Here is a 19390-nt window from a genome sequence, read left to right on the forward strand (position 1 = left end):
ACTGGACACCACGGCTGGGACTTCCAGAGGGTATCACCATCACGATTTCGGCGCGCTCCCTGCGAACTTTCGCTAGCGCTCTCGTGATCATGATGAATGGTGGGAAGGCCTAATAAAGCGCTCTGCTCCATGGTTACAAAAAGGCATCCGTGCCAGCTGCAACTGGGTCGATCCTCCAACTGAAGTACCTCCTGTGTCTGGGTGTTCAGTCTGGATGCAAACAGGTCTATGTCTAGGGGACCCCATAGCTCCTGCAATCTCCCGAACACCTGTGTATGTAGCTTCCAATCGCTGGAATCTACAAGATAGCGTGTCACCTCGTTGAGAGTCCCCGGCAGGTACTCCGCTGTCACTGCAATCTGGTTCTGGAGGCAATGCCAGAAATCCTTTGCCAGCTCCGCCAGCATCCTGGACTTCGTCCCACCTAGCTTGTTTATATAACGCACCGCTGAGATGTTGTCCATTTTTGAGCAGCATGCAACAGTTCTGTCTTTCGTGAAGGTGCGCACTGCGAAACCTGCCAATAATTCGAGACAGTTTATGTGCAGTCGCAACTCTTCTTCTGACCATTTCCCTCCTGTTTCTATGTGCTCGCACATGGCTCCCCAACCTGATCTGCTTGCATCCGACTCTGGCTAGGTCTGGAACGTCCCCGAATATCGCTCGCCGTTCCAAGCTTCCATATTCTGCAGCCACCAGTGGAGCTCTGTGAGTGCGTTGTGATCTAGGGTCACTAGTTGGTGATAACCTACACCTCCCTGCAGATGATTGATCTTGAGCCGTTGAAGCACTCGATAGTGGAGCGGGCCCGAAAATATTGCTTGAATGGAGGCTGCTAGTAGGCCTACTTCTCTGGCGAGACTCCGAAGCAAAATAACTCTCTTCGCTATCACTACTCTGAGCTCCTTTATTGCTCTCACTTTGTGTTGCGGGATCTCGAGAGTCGCTTTGGTCGTATTTATTGTAAAACCTAGAAATTCTAGCCTTTGAACTGGTAACTGGGACTTGTCTAAGTTCACTAAGAAACCGAGCGAGGACATGAGTGCGAAGATCCACTGCACTGTCTTGGCGAGAGTTACTTTGTCTGGACCTAGCACGAGAATGTCATCTAGGAATATAATAATGAGTATCCCCCTTTCTCTTATGGCTGCTGCTTCGGGCTTCATCAGATTGGTGAAAGCCCAAGGTGCGTACGCTAGGCCCAACAGAAGACATGTGAAGTGCCATGTTTCTCAGTTCCACCGAAAGCGCAGATACTTCCGAAAGGCATTGTGAGTTAAGCATCCTTGAGATCCAGGCGTGCTTGCCAGTCTCCCGTACACAGGAGGTCTAGGAGCAGATGGATGCCCTCCATCTTGAAATGATTGTACACAAGCCATTCCTTCAAGCTCTTCAAGTTTGACACTCCGTATTTTGTCCCCCCTGTGATCTAGGAAAATGTTGCTGAGGAAACCCCGGTCCTCTCTGGCCATCCCGCTCTATTGCGTTCTTGTCTACTAATTTCTGAAGTTCGCTGTGTAATAGCTCTGCTTCTTCCCATGCCATGTGTATGGGGCGAGGTTCTGCATTTTGGACTGAGTCCCCCACAAATTCTAGTCTCAGTCCTGCCACTTCTTGAAGCACTCATGCATCGCACGACAAAGCTTGCCATTCGCTTAAAAATTGGAGAGTCCTCCACCTTACTCTCATGCCAGTTGTACTCACCACCTGAAGCACCGGGTTGTCGGTAGGACCCTCTTCCTCTGCAACCTCTGAGAAATCTGGATCTGGTCGGGAAGAAGGTATCCTGTTGCTTGCCTTCCCAGCATTGGGCGCGCGGCCCCTGTGGTCTGCGCTGAAAGTTGAACCGACCGGACACGTGACCCATGTGGCGTCCGGTCCCGGAAAAAAACTTGACCCAGATTTTCCTTATTGAGCTCTAGGCGTTTTCCAATGCCGAGTACGTGCCCACAAACTGTGACATTTCTTTTGCGAATGCTTTGCCAAATAATAGGCCTTTGGCACTCTCCCCTGCCTCGTAAGAGGCTAGGTCGCTTAATTTACTGTCAAGCTTCAACAGGAGGCCTCTTCCCTCCGAAGAGAGAGTGCAGTTAGCATTGCCCAGGAGAAAAACAACCCTTTGGGCCCAGTTGCCCAGAGCGAGGGCGTCCACCGGTGTTCCAGTGTCCTTCGCTTTCTCTGCCAGGTCTATTATTTTCGCTAATGGACCTGTTCTATCCAGAAGCTTGTCCTGGCATCCTCTCCAGGCACGGTCGACACCTTTCCTGATGTCCTGCGCGGCCTTCGTCACGAAGGTGACCATCTTGGGGTCCAGATCTGGTGTATCTGCCAGTTTCCCTGGCAACTCTGGCCTCAGACATTCAAACCGCATGCGAGATCGCACCTCTCCATCTAGAGGCTTCCTTATGTGCTGGGCCATGTACGCCGCTACTCTGGGCGACGGCACCCACTCTGAGGATTTAGGGTGCCTGATGGCCTCTGGGTCAAACATGTCCATGGTGTTGTCCACGTCCTGAGGGTCGACGCTCTCCTTGGTGCGCCGAAAGGCATCGTCGTCTTCCCCTCCTTTATCGGGCGAGTAGCCCTCGTCATGGTCCCCTGAATTATCCACCCCTGGGGTAGGAGGTCTGTCCGGGCATTCCATCTTTTTCTCCAGGAAGGCTCTTTTTAGCCTAGCGAGAGGGTCGCTTAGTCCTTGAGGAGCAGTACCCTCCCTTTCTCGGGTGCTTGGAGGGGGCGGCGGGGTTCAAAGGGTTCTTGCTCTTCCGAGCCACTTTACGCCCCTTTGTTTCAACCCCTTCTGTGGGGTGTCTCGCGCTGACAGCCCCTCTCCAGGGCTCTCTGCCCGTCTTTCTGGCTATCTTGCTGCTTTGCCATGATCACCTCCAATATCTCCAGCCTCTGCGCAATAAGCTGCACTCCATGCGAGACTGCTTGTGTATGTGCGTCCCCCAGCACTTTTTTGAAGCTATGGGATAAGTCGGAATCTTGCTGAGGGGTGGTCCTCCCACTCCTCCTCCTCCACTCTGGTGTAGTGGATGGCGTTTCCCTGAGGCTTTTATAATGTGCCATTCTACTTGTGTTGGTTGGCAGGGCCAACTTCTGGGCTGTCAGCAGTGAGGATGGCTGAGATAACCTGCACTCTTTGTCAGTCAGGCTCTGAAGACATTAGCTGGGTTTCGTGCTTTCAATCAGCCTCACCTCATATACATACAAATATATAATTCACAATTTGGTCTTTTTTTTTCCTTCTGTTTGCACTGGAAGGCTCCAACTGTTCTCTTCTCGCGATCGTGTTGAAAATAACGCACACCAGCGTCAAAGAAACTCCCCAGGGGAAGACGGGACACGGCCCACTGTGTTCCTGCCGTGGTCACAGAGGATCGGGGCCGGCTGACTGGGGCGGGCGCGTTCGCTTGCGGCTCCGGCCCCAGCTCCACACAACAAGGTACTTATAATTAAAAAAGCATTACCTACTGTAATGGAATCACTCCGGCGTTCCCGTACCTCAGTGTTTTTCAGTGGGAACTCATTCCGGCCGACATAATGCTACTGAACTGGTAATTTTATTAAATATTTGCGCTAACTCCCTTAACGCACGCGGGACAACTTTAACTAGCACCTCTTCGTGAATGTTGACATGTATATGCCTGTGTCATAAGCAAATGTAAGGTACTTATTTCTATAGAGGCAGCAAAAAGAAAGAGGAAGGGACCTAGTGTAAGGGGTTATTATGCACTAGCCCAGACTCTCATAGGTGGAGGAGGGAGAGGTCAGGACTACCAGACCCCAGGGGACCATGGGGGTCGTGGTTCTAGTGTTAAACTCTGATTTTCTTGTGAACTTTAAAACTCTCGATTTTGATTTTTTTTTTTCTTCAGAAGTTACGGGAAAAAAGCACAAATGTTTCAGTTTTAATGTTCATGAGTTGAAAAGCTGATATGGCAGCAATGAAGAAAGTATAGCATAATGCGAGCCTCCTGTCTTGTCATAGAATTAGGTATTAATTCTAATGCGGCCCTTTGAAGTGCACACACGTGGTAATTAATTTCAGCCTGACCTCCATTTTTCTTTTAAATAACAAACTTTTGTTTCTCTTTCACAAATTCTTTTGGACTATACTACTGTCGGCAAGTAATGGACCTCCTAGCACTAAGCGATCGATTATGCATAAACTAGCACTGTTGCTCACCCACCCTTCAAAAAAAGGGTTTTGCTACAGCAGGACTCGTGTTTTCTTTTCTCTTATTAGAATACGTAGCCTCTCAGAGCTGATTAGGCAACACATTTATAGATGCATGACCATATTAGAAACACGTGCGCCTCACTTGGCCATAACGGTTTAATACTCGTGGAATGATTATCCGTAACGTTTCCCCTTTTCATCCTTTACATCAAGGGTGTTGCTATGGCATGACTCGCTTTTTATAATTAGACTATGCAACCTCTCTGAACCTCTTAGGCACATGTACTGATGTGGGATCGTATTAGGAACACATGCGCCTCACTGGGACATAAACATTCCATACTCATTGAATTATCATTTCTTTTTAATTAGTATGTGTACCCTCAAACAAAAACCATGACTCAACATGCACATAATCATGAACACATGGTCACAGGGAAGCACATCCCATATTATTGGAATGTTTCACAGCACCAGCTACTGCCTGAACATTATTCAGGTATCTAACAAATGCCAGCAGCACTTTTACACTGTGAACCTTAGACAACTGAACGCCAACTTCTGGCCACTAACCAGCCATTTATCCATGCCCAGTTTACACAGGCACTGGGAACCACTGATTTACCTTGGGCATTCTCTCAATTAGGACTTTCATTTTCTTTCGAACATTAACAGCATTCGGTAATTTTTTTAATGCTTTGCATATATGATTACCCGGCAGGCTACCCCATTCGGAGGCTCTACTTTAGAGCATTACTCATAAAACCTACCTTACCTGTGTCCACAATTACGGTAAGGACGTACCATTCCCGTTTTTTTTATTTTAAACGTACTTCTGGACATTTTCTAACTAGTCTTTCTTTTTCCTAGCACCCCCTCCCCTTTTTCCTTCCTTAGTGCTTTTTCTCTTTCGATATATATTGTCACCCATGATTCTCTGGGAAACATTTAAATACACTTGACAATGTGTTTACTCAGGTGCTAAATAATCCACCACTAAAATGAAATTGAATCCCAATCACACTAACTGCTAATTGACATTATTCACAAATAACTACTGTTGTACTTAAAACATGTTATTAAACGTTGCATGTAATCATTGTTACCTCAATGACCTGTTTCTGAATGTTCATCTTCCTGCAAACGTGGATTTGTGATCTATACAATGTCTCTAAACTGCTCACCTGATACTTGAACCATATAACGCTCCATTGCTCGGACTGCAAATAAATGTACATGCTTTCTACACGCTGTAACTCATTTTTGACAATTGACACAATGTTAAATCACAATGCTTTTTCATTACCTTAATGGTAACTACTCACCGGTTTACACTTTCGGGTTATAAACCATATTATACCACACGGTTCCTCTGTGGTTCACATGGCATCCCCTGCATGCTTGTCACAGCCTTGAACAAGACCTTTGTTGGGTCAAAACAAGTGTCAGATAAACTGCAATTAAAAATCACCAATATATATTAACACATTGAGTGTTTGAACTTATGACTGTTTGAAATTATCTCAACATCATAGAACACCTTAAGATCAAGGAAACTACCAACCAACCAAGTGCCATTGTGGCACATGTTCAATTACCCACACTGTCTAAACCTAGAAACGAGATGGGGGGGGGGGGCACATTTGATAAGAACCTAGTCACAGGCAGCATATTTGCTCACAAATGCACAGATCTAGCACAGTGATTCTCAATTTCTAGTGCCCTATCTTTCCCAGCTCTTACGCAGGAACTCAACCAATCAGCACCTATTCACCATTCACACTCTGAATGGTGGCGGTCCTTTCAGGACAGGCGGCCACAGCAGAAGACAAAGAACAGCAGAGTTTCAGAGTCCTCCCCGGTATTCTTTCTTTCCTCACAGACACACTAGAACTTTGCAGGCTTCACAAAGGGATCCTGCCAAAGACAAGCGTCAAACCGAGACCTCCCCCACCCAGCAGGGAAGAAGAACCAAGAAGGGATAAGCCATCTTGAATTGGCAAAATAAAGAACAGAGTCACAATTTATTGTTAATGGTGACCATTTTGTGCACTACCAGAGTACAGCCTGGAAGTAAAAATTCTGCAAAAGCAGGTCGGATGAAACCAATGCCACCAATTATTCAGATTAGCTTGTCACTGTAACCAATACTTTTAAGGGACAGTGAGAAAGGGGATACAGTGTAACCCCATCAGCACTCCACATAAGGTGGGGTGTGTTGATCTCACAATATAAAAGATGGAAAGGATACAAATATCCCCCTACGGCAGAAGATTAAAATGTAAGCCCAAAGGGTTCCCAGCAACACTGCACAGAGTTGTGTGTTGCAAAAGTCAGACAAATGGCATACAACTTGGAGGAAAGCATAACTACAAGCAACAGGTATAAAAAGAAATGCAAAGTATCCCAGAAGATACGGTAAAATGAGTGAGTGTGGAAAAAGGTGAACCAGACCAAAAATCCACTAGTCCAGCAAAAAGTACAGTGGGACTCGCATGTGGAGGATAGTGTGCATAAAAATGAAAATCTACCCTAACATTTTGCAATTTCATTGAAGACCTCTGGGTTGAAACAGTGCAGTCAACGCACCCCTAAGATGTTGATAATCGACCCTCCCCATATATTTTGTACCGGGTGCTTTGGGGCTGACCATGATGTTTCAGATAACAGTTCCTGTCAGGCCATGAACCCTAACGCAATTCTTGAGCGTGAAATGTTGGTAAATTGAGGCCACCTCTCTGCAAAGTCCAGAAAAAAAAAACCTACAGAAGCGGTTCTGGCTCTTTCTTTCAAGAGTGGGTCCTTCTCAGATATTACAGTAGGGACACCCTCTCCTGCTTTGAAGAAGGCACGTAAAAAAATGATTTCCCTCTCCTGTAGTGGGTCTCGACACTCCTCATCTTCTTGCGCAAAAAAGAAAAAGAATCATCTGTCTCCACAACAGCAAAGAAGACTCTTTGGATTCTCTGTCCAATAGAGTGAAATGTCCCTAATCTCATAGTCTGCTGAGGACTGGGATGATTTCAGATAACAGATGCTATATATTCTTTCTAAAGCGTTGGTGCCTTGACACTAACCTGTAAAGACGGTCCCACCATGCCACTTGAGGCCAGCAGGACACCAAGTAAGAGCAGCATGTGTCGCTGGAAGTACCTGATCCTGTCCTGAAAAAGAATGTAGTGTGCAGCACCTCTTGAGTCGAGGACAAACCCTGCCAAGACCATTGCATCAGCAACCTCAGTGCAGAGTGGGGATGACTGTCGAAGGGTGCTGACCTTTACACGTCAGCTTTCAGTACTTGATACTTCATAATATTGCAAGATAATTTATGTCCAACGAGATCCTGTGCCTTTTGGCCAGTAATCTTCAATAATTTTTCATGGTCAGGTGTGAGACTAGGCAATCTTTCAAAAGCCAGACTTTTCTAAATTGGTGGCTGACCTCCGGGACACAAGCTGGCTGGACACGGCTTCAGATTTTGAGATTGAGGAAGCATCTCTGTATTACCATCCCAGCTTGGTATTCTGCCAATCTATAAAGGGAGTAGTTGAGGATTTGTGTCTCAAAGAACATCCAAACCTGTCCAGCAATGCAACTTGATTGACAAAGGGCCTCATAGGAAGACATCCTGCTTTGAGTCCAGCAGTGGCCGACCTGGTTCCTGCATTATGGCCAAATCCATGCTGGGCACTGATGGTAAATGAAGATCTAGCTAGGAAATCCAAGCCAGGCGTTACGGAACCACTTTAGTTATCAAAGCATGCACCCTTTGTAATCCTAGTTGTACAGGCCACTATGGCGGGAGCAAAGTCCTCAACCTGCCATCTTTCCCTCTGGATCATGATGGCTATAAGCTTAATGCATTCAGGAGGAAGAACATTTATGGGCAGTAAGTGTCTTGAAAGCTATTGACTTTCTGCATTCCTGTTAACTGCCCTCATGTGTTTGGAAGGTAATATCCAAGGTGGAAAGCCACCTACTCGAGAGCGAGCATTGAGGGATTGCTTCAATGATATTGTAGCTGATCGAAAGGAAGCGGCATGCCAAGTGAAAAAGGCAAGGCTGGATATAGCAGAATGTGGCTTGAGTCATGTGCAGCGCATCAGTGGTGCAGAAGTACTGTTGGAGGACAACCTCAGGCTTTGCACCAAATGAACAGGAAAAATGTGGTCTGCCTTTCAGCATTGTGCAACATTTTGGTACAAAAGCTAATAAAGCTTTAGAGAAGTTAAAGGCCTCAAATGACCACAAAGTCAGTCTTGCAGTTAAGTTGGTACTAGTTCCATCGTTTGCTCAGTCTGCCTCGCCTTCTGGCACGGGCTGTGGCTTCAGACCTTTTAATTCTTTTTTCCATAGTGCAAGACACACTTTGCGGCCTCACATTGCCCAAATGCATTTCACCCATTCAGGGAGAGGAGGATGGATACGAGCCAACCCCAAGGGTCAATCGCCGACTCCATGGCATATACAAAAGTCTCTTGAGTTTTCTTAACACACTCCACTCCCTTGGGAGGAAGAATTGTGGGTTTCTTGAGCTTGTGACGTACTACTATATCGGATGCTTAGGTCCTGCAGGTAGTATCTTGAGGTCTTACACGCCTCATACACCCAGATGATCTGCTACCATGAAGGATACACTCCCCACACCCTTCCCTGTCTAAGGTGATTTGGTCCCTTCTGTTGAATGCTGCCATAGAACCAGTTCCGGTGAGGAAACTGGGGGAAAGTATAGTACTCTCACCACTTTTTGCTCCCCGAAAAGGACAGGGCATCCGTTTCATCTTAGACCTCAGACCTCTCCTCATGTTTCTGAAGAAAGACAGGATTAAGATGGTGATGTTGACCCAGACCTTAGATTCCTAAGACTGGGTGGTGTCCATACATCATCTGGACACTTATTTTCATGTGCCAATTCACCCAATCCATAGAAAGTGTCTGAGGTTTGTGTTTGGCGATGGGCATTGCCAATTCCGCAAACTAATTTTGTTTGTACATCTCCACTTCGTGGTCTTCACCAAGCTGATTGCAGTGGCGACTCAACTAAGGACAGCTGATTTTGTCTTTGGTCACTCCCCGGAACAGGCTTTTTCCCCACCTTCACCCAACTTGCCATTCCTTCAAAGCCTGGGCATTTCTCTGAACTTACAAAAATCTCAGGTGACACCTTCTCAGGAGCGCCAGTTTTTCTGAGCAGTCTTGGCAAATCACTTGGAAAAGGCAGTGTTTTAAATATCTCGCAGATGGGCCAAATGTGTCAAAACGATGATTTCCTGCGAGCCTCAGCCTTTCTTCGCATTCTAGGTCACATTGCTTTCTGCATTTTCTGCTGCGAGTCCCGGCTTCCTTTGTTGCTCTAGTGGCCCCTCTGGTCGCAGTGGTGCCAGTTCTCAGAAAGCATGTTAGACCTGCTTTGGGTTTCCAATGTGTTACACAGGATCAAGCATTTTGGCCCAGGTTGTCATCCTGACCACAGGGAAACCATTCTTGCAACCTTTGCCCCAAAGAGACCATGATGCCAGATGGTTCCCTGAAAGACCAGGATACCCACCTGGTTGTCGGAGTGAGTAGGATTTGTCCTTGGCAGAGTCCAGGTGGCACATCAACCTGCTGGAGTTGCCAACAATTAGTCTTGCCCTGAAAACTTTGATTCAGTGGAAAATTGTTTTGATTGTGACGGAAAACAGTGACCATGCAAAAAATCAACAAGGGGTGGGGAGTGTAGGATTGCTGCCACTGTGCAGGGAAGCAATGTAGCTGAAGTTCTTGTCTTTTCCAAAGACATGTTCCTGTTAGCAGCCCATCTGTCCAGAAACGACAATGTTGTGACGTATGCCCTGAGCCAGGCAGGGCTTTGTTGGTAGCTTTGCCTGGAACTACCTTTGGGCATCTTCAACCTTTGGGAAACCCCTCAAATGGACCTGCTCACCTCCTATGTCAACGGTAAGTGCAAGCTGTTATGCTCTAGGGAAGTTCCTCCGAGGTGCACTGTGGGAGGTGTTCCTGATTGAGAGGAATTTCCATCTCCTTTATGCATTCCCACTGATACCTTGGAGTGTGGAAAACTAGGGAGAGGTTGTTTCCTCAATTCTACTGGCCCAAGATGTGGTCCAGATAGTGACTATATTCACTGTCACACTTGTCCGTTGTCTTGCTTAACTGGGAAATGTGCAGTGGCACATGCTTAACTGGGAAATGTGCAGTGGCACATGTGAAAGGACCCTGTATTGATTTGGTCACCTGTTTTGTCTGTATGTGCATGAGCTCTGAGGAAGTGTGGAATGTGGAACCCGGGGAGCTCTGGGATTCCATGTGTGACAGGGGATTGGAGGATGGGAGCTCAGACCAGAAAGATGTTTACTATGAACTACCTTCTTACTGAATCCTGTAACAATAAAGACAACTCCAATTTTCTACATACCTAGGTTCAGACTCCTTCCTGCGTGGTTATTGCCTGACCTTGGGCCCAGGTACATAATTTTGGCAGCAAGGTACTAAGAACCCATGCAGAGGTGAACGGCTGAGACAGAGATCCAGTGAAAGTCCAAGTAAGTGAAGTCCAAGAGATCCAGAAGAAATGAGGAATAATCCGCAAGAAAGCATGAGCGATATGGCAATATTGGAGAAGTGTGCTGTGAAGAGAAGTCCTGGGGAAGAAGCAAGACGCTTTGGGATTTCCATACAGGTAGTGCTGATGCCTGCAGTCATGAAGCATTGCAGAGTTGGATGTTCCACTTTAAACTCACCCACAAGAAAGCTTTTAGAAGAGGGGTAGGCAGGGAGGACGATGAGTAATTTGTGTCAGTGGAATCCATAGAAAGAACATTGCCAGTAAGTCATGTTTTACTTCAATGGATTGCATTATCCTACATGTTCCACAGCTGTATAGCAGAAAGAGGCAGGCTAAAAGTGTTAGACCTGAAAACTTGGTGAACTGGCCCTGCCAAACCGGACATTGCTACCCCTCAACAAATGAACTGTAATGCTTTGCGAATGTGTGAAACGACACCCACGTGGCAGGCTAGCAGATATCTTTCAAAGGCAACCCCTCTTTGCAGAGCGGAGGTGACCACGTCTCTAGTAGACTGGGTTTAGAATCCCGCATGGACCTCCTTACCTGCCTTTTCATAGCACTCCATTTTGCACAGAACGATCAAGCGAGGTGTCTATTTGGTAACCGCACTGCGAAAATGCAGCAAACTGGTTGTCCATGTGAAAGTCTGCTGTGCTAGCCACATAGTAGCTCAGTGCCCTTTTTCGCATCAAACCTATGGATTCACTCCTTTTGATGGGTGAGGCAGCAGATAAAACACTGGCAACGCATTGTTTTAGTTTGTGAATGGCAAAGAAGGCAGCCTAATTCTCAGTTTAACTTTCTTCTTAAACTGGAGGAACAGGGCTTTACAAGACCTGGCTACATCTCACTTACATGCCTAACCCATGTAATCCCCTTCAGGAATAGCCTTCAAAGTAAGAAGCCTGATTGATGTGGAATGCAAAAGTACAAAATGGTCCGCCATCAAGAAAGAATGGGCCAGATAAAGGTCACATGGTGAAACCACAAATTGGACCGGGGAAACCTATTTAAATTCCCATTAGGAAATTCAGGTTTTGAAATGGGTGGGAGCTATTTAGCTCTTAGGTTGGGCCAATCAGAGCCTGATTAGCTTGACTGCAACCACGAACCACTTTAGACTCCTTATGCCAAATGGTTCAACATAAATATACCTATTTTACATGAATTCAGTCTAAACATTTGCATTAAAAAGTACATTAGCAAACCTAGAAGACGTGTAAAGAATGAATGGTCATATGTATTGGACACAGTTATAGTTGCTGCTCATTTGGAAGTTGGATTCGTTCCATGCTATTTATTAGTGCCTCTTTCTGCAGTAACAGCAGCGATAAAGCAAGTGAGCAAGACTTGACAAAAAAAATATAAAGGCATAAAAGGGAAAGCAATTTAAAAAGAACATCAAAAGTGAAAACACGTGGCCTGAGGCCAAGGATTCAACAGAGACCATGTGCAATAGCGTACAAGACAGATGAACACAGCAATCGAAGCAGGGGTTCAAGACGCATTTTCGGGTGCATATCACAGTTCTCGAGGGGGAGAGGAGAGCAAGTTCCACCACCGTTCAGGAGCTCCATTCATGAAACTGGGCTTTAAATGGGGTCAGAGGAAAATCCTGACACTCAGGAGCTACTTTCAGCTCCTGCTCCATGAATTCAAATTTCGACCCCTGAAATTGAGCAACTGAAAAGAGCCTTGATCAGGCAGCCCCTTGAAAAAGGAGGAGAAGCCAGATACCGTTTCACCCGGTTGTATACTAATTGACCTTTTTACAATTGACCTCGGGAGAAATGACCTAATTCAGAAGGTCAATTAGGACATATATGCGGGGGTAAACCCCCCGCAACCCCTCAACCAATCCAAAACCCCCTGCAGCCCCTCACCCAATCCCCTTATATTATTTTTTATCCAAAACCAACCCAATACATACATAATATAACTAAAATATAAATGTCAATTGTGCAAAAGGTCAATTGTAAAAGGTCAATTTGGGTAATACCTTTCACCCTGCCCACCTGTAAACCCTACTTGGCCAAGGACAACAAAAGCTCCAAGACCGTTGAGGCGCAGGGCACAACACCAGATCTGCACATCTCTTTACACCATACCTTGAACTTCCTCCATCTTCATGTGTAGATGGACCTCCTAGAAGGCCAGCAACACCTGCAAGACATCATCCCAGATCCCAGCCATCATACCCTAGTCTTTCAAGAGCCACGCATAGAGGCTGAAAAACTCTGGGTTTGGGTGAAGCACCCGACTCTGACTGGGACAAGAGATCTGCACTCCAAAGAAGACTGAGAGATGGGAAAATGGTCAGCTCAAGAAGTTCTGTGTGCCATGTCCTCGCCCAGTCCAGTGATTAGAATTGGCTGTACCCAATACTTAATGAACTTCCTGAGAACCAACGGGATGATTGGAATCGAGGGGAGGTGGAGTAATAGTGGAGGTCGAAGGTCTACTCCACCAAGAAGATGTCCCCCGCTGGGGAAATTTCCTAGACCCGAACAGTCTGCACTTTGACCTGTGTCTCAGTGCAAAAAGATCCACAGAAGGGGTTTCCCAAAGGTGAAAGACCTCCTCAGCGACTTCTAGCCAAATTTCCCACTTGTGGGAGACTGGAATCTGCCGGCTCACAGCATCCACCAACCTGTTCTCCGTTCCCGTTAGTTGGGCTGCGGAGACGAGATCTTGTTCTATGATGACCAGAACCAAAGCTGTATTGTATGGCCTCCTTATATGGGGCAATGACTGCATCCCCCCGCCCACCCCAGAGGTAGTGCATGGCTATTGGGCTGTCCATCAGGACCAGGACATTCTTCTCCCCGAATGCACAGCGCAAAGCCATTGGCGCTAGTCTGACGGTTTGCACTTCCAACAGATTGATGTATCATTGGCACTCTACCTGGGACCAAAGTCTGCTCACTTGCAGTGAGCAACCTAGCCTTTCAGTGACACGTCCATGATGGCATGGGCCTCTGGCCAAGGCGTCCAGAACAGTTCTCCTGCCATCAGATTCTCCCAAGTGGACCACCACAACAGGTCCTTGGCCACTGTCCTCGAGACCTAGCGGACATCCAACATATCGGAAAACTGACCACTGACCACAAAGCAGCCACTGCAGGGAGCACGTCCTCAACCTAGCCTCTGGTACCTGAAACATGCAGGAAGCCATGAGGCCCATGAGACTGAGAAAGGCATCTTTTATCTGTGATTTTTACCTTTTTTTTTTTTTTTTTTGCAGATTTATTTTATGTAGTTATTTTGTTAAGAAAATTAAAGCATAAACAGGTTTAAAATGTAAACTAATAATATGCTTAATTAAAAAAAAAAAGGAAGGCGGAAGCTGGTAGCCTGTGAGAGTTTTGGAACAGCATAACCTTATGCTGAATGCTAGTAATTCTTTCCTCGGACAGGAAATCTTCCCTAGCTGCATGTCCAGGACTGCACTGATGAACTGGGGTGTCTTGGATGCTGTTGTTAGATTTATGGAAATTCAGAGACAGGCCCAAGCGGTGAGCAGACGATTTCTTGATAACTGCTCCAACTGCTCCAACCAACGGCACAGTGGATCCAGTCATCCAAATACAGGAAGACATAGACACATCCTCTCCTGAGGTGTGCTGTCACTACAGTTTAACAGCTTGGTGAGCATGTGGGTACGGAGGACAACCTCAAGGCAAGCACCTTAAACTGTAGGTTCTAATTCCTGATGACAAACCTCAGGATCCTCCTGTGCTTCTGGAAAAAATGGAAATGTGGTAAGGGGCTGAGCGTGTACCATGTGTATGGATGTTGATGACATGACCAGACTCTTAAGGGCACAAGAACCGTGGAAGGTGCCGTCTAGCTGCATTAAGCCCCTTGTTTATATTTACTGAGAACAGCTATGGGGGATATCTATCCAGATGACGAATCTGTGGGAGAATGCAATCCATTGAAAGATTAGTTGAGATTTCTTCCCAACCTTTTTTGTGTGTGTGCGTACGTATGTATGTATGTATGTATGTACTTTTATATCACCCTAACATTTTACAAATGGGATTTTTGGTTACTTTTTATGTGCTAAAACAAGCTGGTGGCAGCAGTTACATTCGTACAGTTTTTGCATTATTTCTGGTGTGCACATGTGCGTTTGCTGCGTATGGCTACTAAACGTGGCTTCACTGTAAAACGCCATGCCACAAGATTTGCGCTTTTTCTTTGGCCGTATTTTAGTTTGGCCGTCGTTCTGCCTTCTCGGGTGAGGAAGTCCTTAAGCTCATGCACTTGCCCGGGGAAGCTGCTGCTTTTGCCGGCTAATTGGTGGGTGCATGTGTGTGGTGCGAGTATGTAAAACGTGTGTGGATCCCGCCACCCAGGAAGGGGGCTGGGCTATCTAGTCCCCTTCCACATCACTGATGCCAGAAAGTCTGCTACTGGGGCGGATGTGAAACCAGTAGTTCCAGATTGCACAACTACTGGCAGTTTGAACGGCGCAGATCGTTACCATTGGTGGGCTTCGACTTGCTTCCAACTCGCTTTTTGGATAAAGGGACTACTCCTGCATCCATTCTTCAGATCTACGTTGGAGCCATTAATCCTTCACAGAAGAGCAGTCCGTTGATGACTCGAGGACGACTTCTGCTGTGGACCAGCATTGTCTCCAGTGATGCCTTGCTCCTCGGCCTGATCGCCGAAGACCTTTGTTGGTGCTTCTCCCCTTGGACTAGTGGAACCAAGTAGTCTTGATGATCCAGCCCCTCAGAACCTTTGGAAGTGTCCCTAGACTGCTCAGTGGACTGACCAGCTGCCTAGTGGGCTACCTCGCCAGAACCATCGCTGTTCCGCCTTCAAGCCAGGAACTTTGGTGATCGACAGCTTTTGCCGCAAGTCGCCTTCTCCTGAAATTCCAGCTTCATTCCTTCAAGGGAACCTGTCCTGGAGCAGCTTCTGTGACCGCGACTGGAATGATGCCCATCGTTGCCTGCAATGGTGATCATCACTTTTTTTACTTGTTTTACTTTACATTAGTTTATTTATAATGCACAGCCATAAACCCGTAGGTGTGAGGGTGCGGACAAGACAGGAACATGACCTGTAACAAATAAGGTCCAGGCAAAAGGGGAAAACAATGTGTCACCAGGTGGAGAGGGGCAGGAGAAGACAGAGACTGGATACTTACCGAAACAAACCAGGTTTAAACAAGCATAAGGACCGGTGGTTTCTCAATGCAGCTGGTAATGCATTCCACAAGGAGGGGTCTACGCCGAAAAAGGCTCCTCCCTGCACTTTCTTAGTCTTGCATCTAGGCAGAAATAAGAGGTTTTGGTTGCTTGATCTGAAGCTTCTGCAGTTGGGTTTTTCCTTGATATGATCTTGTTATTAAGGTCAGCATTGTACCCATTCAGCACTTAAATGTGATTACCAGTAACCTGAATACAATGCGTCCCTCCTCAGGAAGCCAATGAAGTGCGCGGCGTGACTCCTATTGATAGAAGCTTTGCTGGCTCCTGCTCGGAGACTACAACAATAATCAATCTTTGTGCCTTTGCTTGTGCAATTGCTTCTGCATTATCTTGAGCGATAAAAGGTCTCAGGTGGGCTAATAATTTAATATAAGTTGCTGAGGCAACGGTACAACCTACAAACGGTTTCATATCCAAAACCTGGTCGAGAACAACTCCCAGGATTTTAACCTTGGAGAGTGATGATTTCTACATCCCCCAACAGAAAGTGTTTATACTCTGGGTCCAATTTGGACAGGGTGCCTACCGTACCGACAACCAGAAGGTCCGTCTTGCTTCGATTGAGCGCCAGATTGTTCTGCATCATCCAGCACTCAATAATGGCAAATATTCTATTTAGTTCTATTTTGTCCTGGCGATGAGATCCTGAAAGCAGGATGACACTGGTAGTCTCCTTTGCTGTGAAGTGTTCCGAAGAAGTCTGCATCATTGGAATCCACATTTCTTCATTTACAGGGAGTGCATCTTGCAGTTGCATCTGACATTAAATATCCTCAAACCTGCAACCCCTGGGCACCGCTGAATGGAACAAAGGATGGAAGACTGCACTCCCAGCGACCATCCGCAGCCCTCTTACCCCCACCTCCTTGTCAACCCATTGTGATCCCTGGGAAAATCCGAGTCAGGGGGGGGTGTAAGTAAGCCTAACTGTCCCTCCCTGTCCTCCACATGGTAACATTGGGAACAAATCCCTTTGTCTCCTATCTCCCACATACTTACCTTTGGTCATCAAGTATCCCGCCTCTGTGTTAACTTTGGGTCTGGAAGAGAGATGAGAGCTTACCTGTCTTCTGGTAAATTGTGGTTGAACTTTAAATAGTTTGGTACTATTCTGAATCATCAACACAGGTCCATTCCATCCCTTTAGAGAATATATACCTGTGAGAAACCTTGTGTTGGAACCTGTGACTTGTGGGCGCTAGGCCCCATACATGTTCAGGACAGACTTCTAAAGTATATGGAATTGAACTTGTGATTGGTTCTCATAATTTCAACTGCATCTTCATTACTTACCTGTTCTACGTGGTTAGTTATTTGATGTATTGTGAAGTAACATACTGGTGATTGTATATATTTGTATTGTAGAGGTGTGATATTACTACCTTGTTTTGGCTAAACTCTGAGCTCCCTGTTCACCATAACTAGGGTGGCATCCTAAAATCTGTCCACCATGCCTAATCTTAGGAATCCATTTTAACACTGTGCAACAAGTACCACTGATACTGTGACAGTGGGTTGATGGCACCAACCTAGATACGACCTTGCTGGAGCAGTCTGCATCTGCATGGAATTTCAAATATAAGGAATCTGCAAGAAATTCCATATGCTTAAGGAAGGAAACTACCAAAGGCAAGTAACCTGTTCTTTATTAGCCAACTATCTGCTAGAATGTGCTGAATGGGGTGCATTGCACACCTTGGGAAGAATGTATAATTGGAGAGGAAATCCAGTTTGTGCTAGAGTTATAAAAGCATGTATTCAAATATCCGCTTCATCTCATAACTAAACCCTGATAGCACTCTACTGAAATAAGTATGTGAATCTGTGAAAGTTTGAATGTTAGACTTGTAACTATGGTTCTTTAACACTGTTTTCATAGATCCACACTCCTTGTATTCTTGGTAAAGCCAAAATGATCAATGTGCTCTGCGTGATTTAAAGCATCCATTTGGCCTTTGATTGACCTTGGGTGCTTATTTAGTCCAAAGCATCTGCAAAAAAGAATTCGGGCATGAAATTAGTCACCAAATTAATACTGATATGTTACAAAATCACCAAGGTTTCCAAGCAAATGTGGAATAATAAGTGTGTGCATCTGTGAAACCAAAATTGAAGAACTATAATTGGAGGTAAGTTAGTTTCCCTTTTTATCAGAAAACTCCTAGGTTGGGGGTACTTTCCTTTATGTATATTTTGGAGGGGTTTCCCCTTCCCCAAGCCTTTTTTACAATCCTAATGAAATGTTGTATTGCAGTTCACAAACTATCTGAAATAAAATGAACTTTTAATCTATTTCTATCCTGTGCTAAAATAACAATAAAATATTGTTTAGATTTCCAGGGATGAAGCTATTAACAAAATAAGACTTGAAACTGAAGAAAGCTTGAAAGGTATTGTATAGTTTGACGTTTTAGGAAGTATTTGTACAACGTGAATGCTTGGAGGGGATTAGGGCACAAGCAAACACTGTGGAGGAGTGTTTGTATTTTGGGAGATGAGATTAGATGTGAGTGTGTCCCAATCTGTAGATTTCATGAGTTCAGGGCTGCCCTTAAGTATCTTGTGAAAGGCAGAACATCCTAAATCTATTAGCTATCGGTGGTATTGCTAGCCAGCATTCTGCTGCTAGCGAGGGGTCCCACATATTCTTCCTTTCGTTAGGTTTTCTTGCAGCTCGGTGATCTACATCCCCACAATAAGAGCACTGATTCAACCTACAGCAACTCATTTTCTGCAGCCTGTACTCCTGTGCAGATTTCCTGGTTGGATGCCTTCATGGCATTGAAGGGGTTGGTCGGGGGGCGTAGCCTATGTCACATATCGGGGTCAATTTCCATGATTGGAGCATTCTTCGTTCCTCCCGTCTGAGTCGGTCTCTGGACTGATGGGGCCACTAGACCAGATACAGCCTGAAGCAATGTCTGGTGGAAGGGAAGAGGATATCCCTTGACAGAATGGTGATTTGAGCAGCCTAAGTCCATAAAGTCTGGAACACTAGGCGTATGACCTTTTTAGTAACACTTTAATTGCACATGTATTTCAGCTGCCACATTTAAAGCGAGCTTGACAAGGACATGGTCGTACACTATCAATAGTACCTAGTGCTTCCCAAGGACGTGAAAGGCCACAACCATGGCAATTATGTGGTTACACTGCATTATGGAGGTGTCTAATCTCCTGTTCAGGGTGTTTTTGAATTTTAAAAAACTGCAAAACAGCAAGTACATTACCCTCTAATTTTCAACAGCAAATGTTTTACCTGTAATACAACAGTGGCATAGATGGCGTGGTGCCTGACTGGCAAGATGCATGCTTTTTTCCCTGCATCGGCCCAACCTGCCGCTTTGGCCTACCACGTTAAATGCAGGGATCAGGAAGATCGCGCAGGCAACCACTCTCCTTTAA

At 45.8% G+C, this 19390-nt stretch overlaps 1 protein-coding gene across 1 annotated transcript in view; it reads left to right on the forward strand.

Moving 5' to 3' along the window:
• PNPT1 (polyribonucleotide nucleotidyltransferase 1) overlaps positions 1–19390 on the forward strand; it is a 1336943-nt gene that overhangs the window by 637060 nt on the left and 680493 nt on the right. Inside the window, exon 11 of the mRNA XM_069608057.1 lies at positions 18318–18375. Coding sequence (XP_069464158.1) covers positions 18318–18375 — 58 coding nt within the window. The remainder of the gene's footprint in view (positions 1–18317; positions 18376–19390) is intronic.

The sequence above is a fragment of the Ambystoma mexicanum genome, chromosome 4q (genome assembly GCF_040938575.1).
Source record: "Ambystoma mexicanum isolate Mex_15411 chromosome 4q, UKY_AmexF1_1, whole genome shotgun sequence".
Lineage (NCBI taxonomy): Eukaryota > Metazoa > Chordata > Amphibia > Caudata > Ambystomatidae > Ambystoma > Ambystoma mexicanum.